The sequence below is a fragment of the Nanorana parkeri genome, unplaced genomic scaffold, assembly GCF_000935625.1.
Source record: "Nanorana parkeri isolate BGI_ZX_2015 unplaced genomic scaffold, ASM93562v1 scaffold130, whole genome shotgun sequence".
Classification (NCBI taxonomy): domain Eukaryota; kingdom Metazoa; phylum Chordata; class Amphibia; order Anura; family Dicroglossidae; genus Nanorana; species Nanorana parkeri.
In genome coordinates, this window is record NW_017306398.1 from 1,369,590 (window position 1) to 1,382,110 (window position 12,521).

The 12,521-nt window shown below is 43.6% G+C and overlaps 1 protein-coding gene across 1 annotated transcript in view; it reads right to left on the minus strand.

Moving 5' to 3' along the window:
* The window catches only part of CLCN1 (chloride voltage-gated channel 1), a 72,422-nt gene that overhangs the window by 40,848 nt on the left and 19,053 nt on the right, over positions 1-12,521 (minus strand). Inside the window, exons 7-10 of the mRNA XM_018553805.1 lie at positions 12,094-12,172; positions 7,993-8,118; positions 5,669-5,753; positions 2,341-2,442 (exon numbers count right to left, since the gene is read on the minus strand). Coding sequence (XP_018409307.1) covers positions 2,341-2,442; positions 5,669-5,753; positions 7,993-8,118; positions 12,094-12,172 — 392 coding nt within the window. The remainder of the gene's footprint in view (positions 1-2,340; positions 2,443-5,668; positions 5,754-7,992; positions 8,119-12,093; positions 12,173-12,521) is intronic.

The window sequence follows — 12,521 nt, forward strand, 5'->3', positions numbered from 1 at the left end:
GGGGGAAGAGACTCTCTGGCTTTACAATGACATTTTCAGGGATTGCTAAAAATAAAATGAAGGTTATGTCGCACAAAAGAGCGGAGCCGTGCACCCAGGATGAAGTAGGCTGACGTTTTGGTTGAAATAACGATACATGTGCCAAACCGTATAGCTGTCTGACTTTCTCAAGGTCGTAGGAGTTTGGTAAAGGCAAGGGTCAGAACAGTTCAAGGTAGGGATTCACCGATACCAAGTACCGTACTCGGTACAAGTACAACTACAGATACTTTTGAGCTCCAAGACTAGACTAGAGAAAAACTCAAAAGTTAGGAGGCGGCTGTCATTTGTAAGGAGCACACGGAGCTCCCGGGATTTGTACATCTCTGTTATAATGTATGATTTTGTTTTTATAAATATATATATAAGTGATGCATCGATACCAATTTTGCGAGTACGAGTACTGATACTTGCCCAAGTACTCACAGATACAAGTACTGATACATTTTTGTTTATTGTCATATGACAGTTTTTCTGAAACAATACAGACTAATGATTTCAGGACAGTGGTGGAGCGCCAGAGCCCGGTCCCAGCTGCAACCGCTGCAACCCTGGTAGTTCTCATGCAAATGCCAAGTATCGGCACTGGTATCTGAACTGGTATCTGAAAAGTATCGGTGCATCCCTAGTTCAAGGGAATTTATTTTTAAACATGTACTATACTGATCAGCTTAAAATGAAAGGATTCCCTTAAACCGTATGTGAAGGCAAATGTTTCGGATGTAATAGGGAAGATTTAGATTAGTGATGCACTGATACCAGTTTTTCGGTACCGGCATTTTTCTTTTGCACTCCCCGATACAGAATACCGTTACCAGAAGTCCCATTAAGGAAGCCAGGTGGCGTGTAATGACTCACCGCCCGGCTTCCCGATTGGCGGGGAAGCTGGCCAAAGCTTCCTGATTGGTCTGGTTCCCGACCAATCAGGAAGCTGGGCGGCGAGTCATTACCTACCCCCTTTTTCCTGATTGGCCGGGAAGCCGGCTCCAAGCTCCCTCATCACCAGGTGACGGGAAAGCATGAAGCCGGCTTTCTGGCCAATCAGGAAGCCGGGGAGCAGGTAATGACTTGCCGCTCAGCTTCCTGATTGGTCAGCCTCCCAACCAATTAGGAAGCCGGACGGCCGGACCAAGCGACAAGGGGGTATGGAGCCGGCTTCCCGGCCAGCCAGGAAGTCTGGCAGCATGCATTGACTCGCCGCCTGGCTTCCTAATAGTGGAAGTTCTGGTATCAGGAATAGTATCGAAGCATTTGGGCGAGTGCTCGCCCAAATACTCGGTATCGGCACCTATACCGATACTAGTATCGGTATTGGTGCATCCCTAATTTTTGTACAACCGATATTTTTGTGGCTGCCTATGACCCCAGTGAGGAGATTCAACCCTCCATTCGTCCTGATGACCATGGTCACTGAAACACAAAGTTAAGGGAAATCACTAGTATTAGATGGTCACATTCAACTGGACTTGTTCTGTAATGTGGAAGATGTTTTATATCTTATCCAAGTCATTTCTTCAGTTCTAATTGTCAATGACCTAAAATCAATATCCACACCATGGAACATGTCAATGCAGATGTTGATCATCCAAGAACAGGATGGGAGAGGTGAAAATTGTGGAACCACCTTGTTCTAGTAACATAATCTTATCCTTGGTGTCTTTGATTCACATGACAAGGTGAACATTGCTGTCAAGTCACCAGGTTAGAGATGTTTAAATAGCATTATGTGTGGAAGACAGATGGTGTCGAAGGCCCTCATCCCTGCTCAAAAATGGAAGTTCAAGTTTGACGTTGATGGCCTCTTTCATGCATCTTGTGAACCAGTTGTCCTCTCTGCCCAAAATGTGCACCTCACTGTCCTCAAGAATATGTCCCTGTTCCTTATAGTATAGCAAAATTCTTGACCTGTAGAGTTTGCCCTCCTGTGATGGGCCATTTGTTTATTGAGAGGTTACTCTCCCCAGGTCTTTGCATGTCTCCCTACACTGCGCTGCATATACCGAGTTACTTTGATTGTGTTTGGTTGAACAATCTTCTGCCTTCAGTGTATTGCTGGACTTGAAGGACACAGGGATGTTTGTTTTTCCGATGCTGGCAAATTAGGTTGGCAAATTAGTCATAGAGTTGTTGTCAAACTGACCAATGCACATTGACACTGCTAAATTTGGTCTGGGCACCTAGGCGTCAATAAACACTGGTCTGGAAAGGGTTAAGGACAATTATGGACAAGAGCAAAGATGACCGGTATAATAAACATACTAAGACAGTGGCCAAAGAATCTTACAGTCTCATGAAACTTACTTGTGGCTTAGGAAGGTACTCAAGGTCTGGTTACTCCTAATGCCAAGCACCACCTGTCGATTCAGGTAGACGAAGAAAGCGCCGAGAAACCCGCAGCAGATCCTGCAAGGAGATAGAATTAAGATCTTGTAGCCCAGGTCAAACCATGCAATCACCGACTGTACATAGGCAAAGGTCCAAAGAAGGGCAAGTAAAATGACCAGAAGGACGGACAGGTCTCGCACACAATGAGAGGTCAGAAAACCTGGCCTGTCTAGCTTGGATTAAAGTCATCTTAGAAGTCATCAAATTAACAAATTAACAAATTTAAGAAGGTCAATAAATCAGCCTGAGAAATACATTTTTGGACAAATGGAAAGCCTTAGAAGTTCTGTCTAGTATCTAATGTAGTCTCCATCCTCTCTAGGGGGGTTTCACCTCACTTCCTGTCCCAGAGACTCAACAGGAAGAGAGGAGGAAAATGTAGGGGAAATCTTAAGCTTGACAGCTGTCTCTGGTCTAGATGTCCCCAGCGGGAGATTTCCAGGCAAAAAAAGAAATGAGCACATCAAATCCCAGATAGATAACTTAATTCTTCCATAGTGTATCCAAAACAGTAGAATATGGTTTTGTCTGGAATTCCACTTCAAAGCTGAACTCTGGGATCACCATAATAAATCTCCCTGAGCTCCGTCTCCCCAAGACTCTACCCTTTTTTGCCATGATTTGATTAAATTCATTTGACATAAAAAAAAGCTTATACGCATCAAATCACGGCCACAAATCTTCCTCAGTCCAACTGCAAGTGGCGGGGTTCTGCACTGACCTATAGAGAAACAAGATGTCACCAGCACATCAGAGGAATGTGTCCAAATAAACATCTTTATTGATGCATAGACATAATGTCACAAAGATGGCAACGTTTCGGATACACGCAGGGTCCCTTCATCAGGCTCAATATGACAATATTTCAATGAGCCTGATGAAGGGACCCTGCATGGCCCCAAAATGTTGCCAATATGTCTATGCGTCAATAAAGATGTTCATTTGGACACATTTCTCTGGTGTGCTGCTGACATCTTGTTTCTCTATTAATCTGAGCGGCACCATCCACAGTCATTTCAGCATCTATCCTTAAGGGGGTTCACCTTCAAGGAGTGTGGAGGGATACCTACTGGACTGCATTGAATTATGTCTCCCACAATGCATTGAGACTGTAGTGCTGCCACTGGGTGATGATAGGGGAGCTATCTTGTCCCCTGTCACATCCCCATACTGTAGCTGTGCTTGTGTCTATTGGTAGCTTATAAGAGAAGCCAGTCATTATAAAACTGTGGGCGAGGAAGGAAGTGGTCACAAGCAGACACTGTCTCCACCCCACTGGACCAGGATTATGTGGTAGCGTGATACCTGCAAGTCGAACTACAGCAGGGTTGTTCCATGACCTGTCACCTAGTCATAGAGAGCAGGCAGCAGAGACTGGTCGTGCAAAGAGGAAATTAGTTCCCCACAACTATTTTGACACTCCGGAGGAAAAAGCAGGAATTATAGTCAATCTCAGGTAAGCCAATGCATTGACAAACGATTACTATTACATGTGTTATGCCTGGAGTTCAGCTTTACCGTTATATCTTAAAGTCTAACGCCTGCCAAACCCTTTTTTCTTTCAGCTTTGGACAAAGTGGGTAAAGGTTAGAACCTCTTCTAGGTTCACCATCGCGTGTGGCCAACAGGACAGGCAATCTTACAATGGGGACACATGACAGCTGTCCAACACTCTCTGTTTGCCTGAGGAAAGGGCCACATGGTGCCGAAACGTTGCTTAGGAGATGTGTATCATCACAGTCAATAAACATTATTGACTTTATTACTTTTGGAGTGCGAGTAACTACTTCCATTTATTCATACTTTGCGGAGGCATCCGTTGTCGCTACTGCACCCGCCCTGTTGCATTGGGCATCTTCCGGTCAGGAGTGCGATGGGACATGAGGATTAAGCTGTCCAATAGGGAATTTCCTTTTGTGTCTCTGGATCTCTGGAACAGGAAGTGATAAAACTTCCCAATGGGGACAGAGCCAGAAATAAAAAAAAAAAACAACTAAAAGACCCTTCTCCATTCTACCCCCAAACTAGATCAAAATGTTCTAGCAACAGTTCTATTTTTAAGGAATGGACAAAGGACAGGAGGACATGGGTTACCTAGAGAGAAAAGAGGACTTAGGGTCCCCACACACCTTACGATTATCGTACGATAATCGCGGGAAATCCCGCGATCGTACGATGATCGTAAGGTGTGTGGAAGCCGTGCGACCTCTACTACTGTACGGTCGCACGACTTTAAACTTACGGACATGTTCGAAAACCCGCCGAGCATCGTACGATGTTCGGCGGGTTTGTGGCATGTCCGTGCGATAACAGCCGTACGGGCCGGTGTGCGCAAGCGCACACTGCCCGTTCGGCATTGCGGTAATCGGAAGCCCGCCCCTCAGGGGGCGTGGCTTGCAATCATCGCAAGTACGATCTGCCTATGCAAGATAGGCAGATCGTACGTTTTTTTAAGTACCTTACAACCATCGCAAGACAAAAGTCTTGCGATGGTTGTAAGGTGTGTGCCCAGACTTAGGGAGGTTTTCTTTACAGTAAGGATCATTAAGCTGTGGAATTCTCTACTGAATTAGGTCATAATGGCAAAATAATTAATGGGAAAAAAAAAAAGAATTGGGTCATTTTCTTACAATCAATTATTCCCACTGTTATAATTAATAAAGGATAGTATGGAAATATTTTAATCATGGGAAATGATAAAACTACTCCTGGGGAAGGATTTAACTTTTCCTGTTTGGCAACATTTGCATCAGTTTCCCCGCAGGACTAAAACTCCAGGAATTGTAAGAAATCGATGGACGGGAGTCTTTTTTTTTAACCATCTTAAAATAAACCCATCATGAGCTCAGTATAGGAAATCCCATTGCTAACCTCCTTTAGAAAATGCTTGTTTTCCGACAGTTAATGGAGGGATTAGGCTAAAGCCCCATTCACACTAAGCGACATACCTTTTGCAGCGGATCCGCACGGCTGGGATAGCGCGACTTTCGGGGCGACGATCCAGCGACGGTAGCGCGGCCTTCACCGTTGGGCTCCATTAAAAAATAGAAAAATCTGCTGAAAAAAGGGTCCTGCTAGAGCGACAGCAACGGGCGACATGGAGCTAAGACAGCTCCATTAAATAGCATTGGGCGGCGACTTCTCGCGATATCGCGCAGCACAAATGCACGATATGGCGGCGGAAATCGCGTGATAAATCGCTTAGTGGGAATGGGGCCTAAAGGATGGAAGCAAGGGATCTTACCCAATAACTGCAAAGGCCGGTAACTCTTGTAGGTCGAAGGGGAACTCCATACGAAAGTTAGTGCGGAATAGTGCAGTGATGGTAACTGGAAGAAAAAAATAGGTTATTTGTTAGGTTCATTTGTTTTTTTTTGGGTTAGAGATTGGTGTTTCCCTGTGTATTTTGGTTTGCCAAGGGATCCAACAACACTGTTCATTTTGTAAATAAGTAATTTGAATAAACACTGATCAGCCATAACATTATGACTACCCGCCCAATATTGAGTAGGTCTCCCTTTCCCTGGCCTGTTGAGGCATGGACTCCACTAGACCTCTGAGGGTATGCTGTGGTATCTGGCACCAAGCCTTCAGTAGCAGATCCTTTAAGACCTGTGGGCCTCCTTAGCTCCCCCCATGTGCATTAATGAGCCTTGGCTGCCCAAGACCCTGTCGCCAGTTCATTGGTTTTCCTTCCTTGGACCACTTTTGTTAGGTCCTGACTATTGCAGAATGGGAACATCCCACAAGAGCTGCAGTTATGGAGGCTGAAAAATGTAAATGATTAAATTAACTCATCTTGTCTAAATGTAACAAGTCTATTCACAAAAGGGCGAAGAGTTTGGAGAAGGCCGGAGAAGTGAACAATCTAGGATAAGATAGCTGAACCGGAAAAATTCTCCAATTCAGCTCACTTTCCAGTTCAGCTATGTTGTCCTAGATTGTTCACTTCTCCTGCCTTCTCCAAACTCTTCACCCTTTTGTAAATGACACTGTGAATGTTTTGATTGAAGGTCATCTCACCCCTTTAGGACTATAGTCCTAGTAGGGTCAAACATAGATCTGTAATCAGACAAAAAGAGGGAAAAAAAACAACAAAATAAAAATAAAAAAGGGCAGAGTTGATCCTTGTCAATGTTTCCATGTGGATCTATGTCCTGTGGAGATGGGTTTCAACAAACCTTGGCATATCAAGCCAGCTTTCTTTATCAGGTCAAGCTGTCCTGCAAAAGTGGCAGATAGAGGGTTGAGCCAAACCATTTGTCCAGTTTGGCTTTCATTTTTAATTTGTTAGTTAAAGTGACACTAAACTCAGGAGTTATTTCTTAAAAATGCATTCAGGTACCTTAATTATTAACAACAATGTATCTTATTTGTGTATCACTCGGCAGTCGATCCTCCAATCATCTCTGAAATGGTGCTGACACTGTCCTTCCTTCTGGAGGGGGAGGCTACTTTTGTTCCCCATGGTTCCTGTGTGTGTTGTAAAGTAGTCACCGCTCCAAGCTCACTCCCGGGATGGACTACAATCTCTATACAAATCAGTGAACTAAACATGAGATTGTAGTCAATCACGGGAGCGAGCTTGGAGCGGTGACTACTTTACAACGCACACAGGGACCATGGGGAACATAAGTAGCCCCCCTCCAGAAGGAAGGACAGTGTCCGCACCAATTCAGAGATGACTGGAGGATCTACAGCCGAGTGATACACAAATAAGATATATTGTTGTTAATAGTTCATTGACTTGAATGTACTTATAAGGTTTAACTCCTAAATTTACTGTCACTCTAAGTCCATCTAAAATTTACTATTCCAGTTAACACTGCTCTCCCCATAGTGTAACAATGCTGCTGTCAACGGGTGGCTCCGTTGCTCCTATATAGGAGCCTAAAGAGAAGAAAACCAATGGAGCCACCAATTGTAGTCAAGCAGGGGGGCGAGCTTGGAGCGGTGACTACTTTACAACACACACAGGAACCATGGGGAACAAAAGTAGCCTCCCCCTCCAGAAGGAAGGACAGTGTCCGCACCAATTCAGAGATGACTGGAGGATCTACAGCCGAGTGATACACAAATAAGATATATTGTTGTTAATAGTTCATTGACTTGAATGTACTTATAAGGTTTAACTCCTAAATTTACTGTCACTCTAAGTCCATCTAAAATTTACTATTCCAGTTAACACTGCTCTCCCCATAGTGTAACAATGCTGCTGTCAACGGGTGGCTCCGTTGCTCCTATATAGGAGCCTAAAGAGAAGAAAACCAATGGAGCCACCACATTTAAAGACTGGTAAACTGCAATATTTCACATTTTTGTTTTGGGGATTAGATATGCTTTAAGGTTAACCTAATAAAAATATGAAAAAAAGCCTGAAGCTTCCTCTGCTGCCTGGAAATCATAAATATGACATAATAAAAAGCAATATGTAATATTTACCGGAGAAAAGGTACAAAAATATACTTTATTTTTAGCCCTAAACATAATAAACAACATTTTTACATACACACACACAATACAATATATCTGAAGAACCCCATTGCAACAATGTAGACTGTAACCTACCCGCATCTTTGTTCCATACAGCCAGGACACGGAAGATAAAGGCACTGAAGGTGGCGGCGAAGAATCCACGCCAGTAGTTCCTTACCGCAAAATAGGAGGAGGTCACCTCAATGCTGAACAACACACCTAGGCGATAACACACAGGATGACACAACGTAATACGCGGCTACATAACAAAGAGGTGTCGACACAAAGTACACCGTACTCTCCAGCCCATTGGTTACATCCAATAATATACAGGGTTATTCACAAAAGGCTGAAGGGTTTGGAGAAGGCAGGAGAAATGAACAATCTAGGACAACATCGCTGAACTGGAAAGTGAGCCGCATTGGAGAAGCTTTCCAAATCAGCGATGTTGTCCTAGATTGTTCCCTTCTCCTCCCTCCTCCAAACCCTTCACCCTTTTGTGAATCGCCCTGATAGATTCTTAAGAAATCCACTAACAGTTCACTGACTCTATATAAGACTCCATTTTTAAAAAGAACTTTAGTACTTTCCATGGGAGGCATGGAAATGTAATATTTTGATTCTTAACTCTGGTGTGTGGCCACTCCTGGTGTGAAGAACATCTGGGTCATGACAAAACAAAACAGAACTAAGCTCCCGTGACTCATTGGGAGGCTTCTTATTTCTAGGAAGAATGCAGTGAGTTCAGCAAAATGGATTTTGCTGTCAGAGAAATTCTGCTGCAATGGAAACCCTCTACTGAGCTCATTATGTTTTTTTTTTAATTATATATACAGTATATATATTTTGGGTATTTTAGTGTTCTTTTATGTTGGGTTCTTTCCTTTTTTACATGTTTAATTAAATACTTTTGACTTTTCATTCTTATTAGCATTTTTTGTGACTAAATTTAAGGTTTTTAATGGGTCAGTTGACTTCAAAAAGATACAGTATTTCAGTGTTTGGTAGAAGCTGGAGAGTTGAGTCATCTGGCAGACTCTTCCTTCTCTCTGTGACTCTATTGTGGAGATCTCTGCACAGAGTTCCTGGGTTTGTACACCTGCTGTGCCAATTATGTATGGCTACCACCACCTATGAGCTGAGTTCCAATGTCTGCTAGTGACCATTATGAGGGGCTCCTGCCATCACTGCACAGTTCCTGGGTCTGCACACCTACTGTGCCTATTATAAGGAGCTCCCGCTATCCATGCGTTGAGTTCCCTGGTCTGCAGAACTGCTGTGCCCATTATGAGGGGTTCCGACCATGCCTGTATTGAGTTCCTGGGTCTACATACCTACTGTGCCTGTTATTAGGAGTTCCCAGCATCACTGCACTGATTTCCCAGGTCTGCACACCTACTGTGCCCATAATGTGGGGTTCCCACCATCCCTGCATTGAGTTCCTGGGTCTGTACACCTGCTCTGCCAATAATGAGAGGATCCTACCATCCCAGGACTGAGCTCCTGGGTCTGCACACCTGCTGTACTCATATTTAGGAGCTCCTACCATTCCTGTACTGAGTTCCCAAGTCTGCACACCTGCTTTTCCCTTTACGAAGGGCTCCCACTATTATAAGGGGCACCTTCAATCCCTGATTTTGTTTTGTTTTTAAATTAATTTTATACCATGGCGAATGTAACAGGAAGAGCGGGATCACACAAAGGTGTGTGGGAACACCCAAGGTGGACAGAAACAAGGTCAGGAATCATAGCAAGGAGACTTCTCTGTTGAAGTATCCAAGACATTCAAGAAGCCAGGGGCTGACTCAGCCCACTGATCCCCTCCCCTACAATATTACTTTTGGGTGGACTGGTCCTTTAACATTTTGTTGCCATTTTGTGTCTTGCTGGTGTACTTAGAATAATCATTGCATGCAACACAAAACATTTCACTCTCAGTAAGAGGATCATAATCAACTTGCCTCCCAGGGGGGTCCCAAAGCAACAGCCAACACCAACTGCACATCCCACCGTAAGAACGTCCGTGTAATAGTACGCCTGCTACTGATAGGCCATGGGTGACCACAGGACACGGACGATAGAAAATAGGACAATCAAGATGAGCGAGACCACCGAAGCACAGAAGGAGAAGCGAGCAACAAGTCAAACAAGGAGGAGGGGTGGGTCAATAATGGGGAAACATCAAGTATGAAACAAGGAAGGACAGAATGAAGGGTGGTGGGGAAGGGGGTCATGAGTTATACAGGACATATGTAGCAAGTCACAAGTCATTAACACAACATAGAAAACACAACAGACAGTTAAAAACAAAGAAGAAGGAGAAAAAAAATCAGCTTGTGAGTTAAAGACCTCAACCCAACCCCGATTTTCAGAATCCCCCAATCCGCATGCAGTTATTTGACTCCTCAGAGCTGGAAAGACGCCTTCTACAAACAGATGAAAATTCTTCCAACTCCAAGAAATGAAACAAGAAAACAATGGAAACCAAGAAAGGTGGAGTAGATGATAAGCAGATCTTCAATAAAGAAGACAGTGTCGCATGCCTTTAGGTCGGAGTTAAAGAGACATCTGTGAGTCAAGCTACATGAGAAAGTTTTCGATGAATTATAGGCAAAGAGCTACGTTCACGATTCAAATACATGTGTTGGAACTATTTAACCTGCCAAAGGATCTGTAACTCTGGCCAATCTTAAGAGTCACCCCCTGCATGGAAGGACAGCCAGTTCCCCGACCTCACTTTTCTCCACTGCAATTATAGCAATATAGCTTGGTCAAGGACCTCTCCAAGTCTACAACTGGACAGTGAAGGAAAAGCAGCACACTGATAAGGTCACTGTATGATATTGAGAGCGCTGTCCCGCCATGGCTGATATAAAGATAGACCAAGATACTCTTTAAAAATGCAATGAAGGTTATTTAATGGATACATAACTGTTTTTTTTTAAATATTTGCCTGTAGTTCTGCTTTGAGGTATGACTGGTCATCTACTGGCCTAAAAGTCTACCACGAGCAACCAAATTCAGGTTAGTGGTATCTATAAACTCCACCATGCCATCAACCATGCCATCAACCCTGCCAATAGATTGGCAAGGCAAGAATTGGCTGAGTAAAAGAGATTATTGGTAATCTGATCACATTTACAATAGTTGGCCAGATTTAACCAGATCTATCCCCTTCATCTTCTGCTCATGAAATGAGATCCCCTTCAGCTTAACTGGAGCTTCTTGTTTAGAACATCACCATACACGGAATCTAATACTTCTCAAGTTTTAATCATATTAGTGTTAAGAGTGAGAAATTACTTAATTATTTTGCTACATAGTAAAGAGAATAAAAAAGCTGTAGTCATTGGCTCTTTAGAGTGGAATGGGGTAAAAATATTTACCACTTATGGGGTCAATTGTAAAAGATGCACGGCGCCAGAGCCCCTAGATTTTGCTAATGAGTATAGGAATTCCCTATACTTGTCAGCGCCATCTAGGTAAGCTAGTGCTATGCGGACTGACATTTTATATATGAACCCCTGAGTGATATTTTCTTCTCCATTTTTAACCCCGTTCCACTCTAAAGCTCCAATGACTAAAACTTTTGTACGGCATCCGCCCAGCTATACACCCCTTTAAAGTTTATCTCTAACCTGTTTTTTTCTGGGTTCCATTTGGAAGATTTTCCTTCACTTCCTATCTCAAAGACACGACAGGAAATGAGAGGAAATCAATCCAAAGTGAGGTTAACCCCCTCTTGAGCACATATCACTAGAACATGCGTCCCCATGGAAAGATTTCCCCTCACGTTATAGTGACAATGGTAAAATTCTGGATTTCCCATCACTCTGTGTCCTAATGATAATGCTCACCAGGTCAAATAGAGAAAGTGCATCTCCTCAGCAGATGCATGGGGGGCAATAAAACAGAATGGGGGCTCAGCCCTTACCCATTCCATCCATTGGGAGGAGATACACTTAAAACAGGCTTCTTAAATATTCTAAGTTCAATAACCCGAATAGGAAGAGTAGCACCTACCTACAGGACAGTGTGGTTGCCTATGACTAGCATGGATCACCCTTAGCACTAGGTATCTCATGTAGCTTCCTTAGACAGATGGAAGAATATGGACAGAGAAGAGGTGAGAGGTCAGTAGCAGCCATAAGAGATGCAGGCCCAGTAGAGTTAAAACTCATAAGCAGCACTTGCCTCCAAGAGGTGCACCAAAGCAGCATCCAACCCCCACAGCACAGGCAGCGGCCAAAAGATCCAAGCTCCGGTGGGAGTCCTGAGTAAGGGTGTTATATATTTACTGGTGTGAACGCAAGCAGCATGACATCACAGGTATGTACATATCAGCGGAATAAAAAAAAACTACCACTGCCATGTTATTATCTATACAAACAGCTCACAAGGATGTATTTCCCAATTAGAAGATGTTTTGACACATAGTTCCTATGAGTCACATTTGGGTGGACTAACACTTGAACACAACTTATTAGACCAAGGACCTCAACAAGCCCTTAAACGTGAACATAATCCCTTTGTACGACAACCAGCTGTGGTTAACTTTTTTACATCTCTGTATCTTTATATCTTTACAAGCCCTGATGAAGGGGGATTCCCCTTTTCCCCCC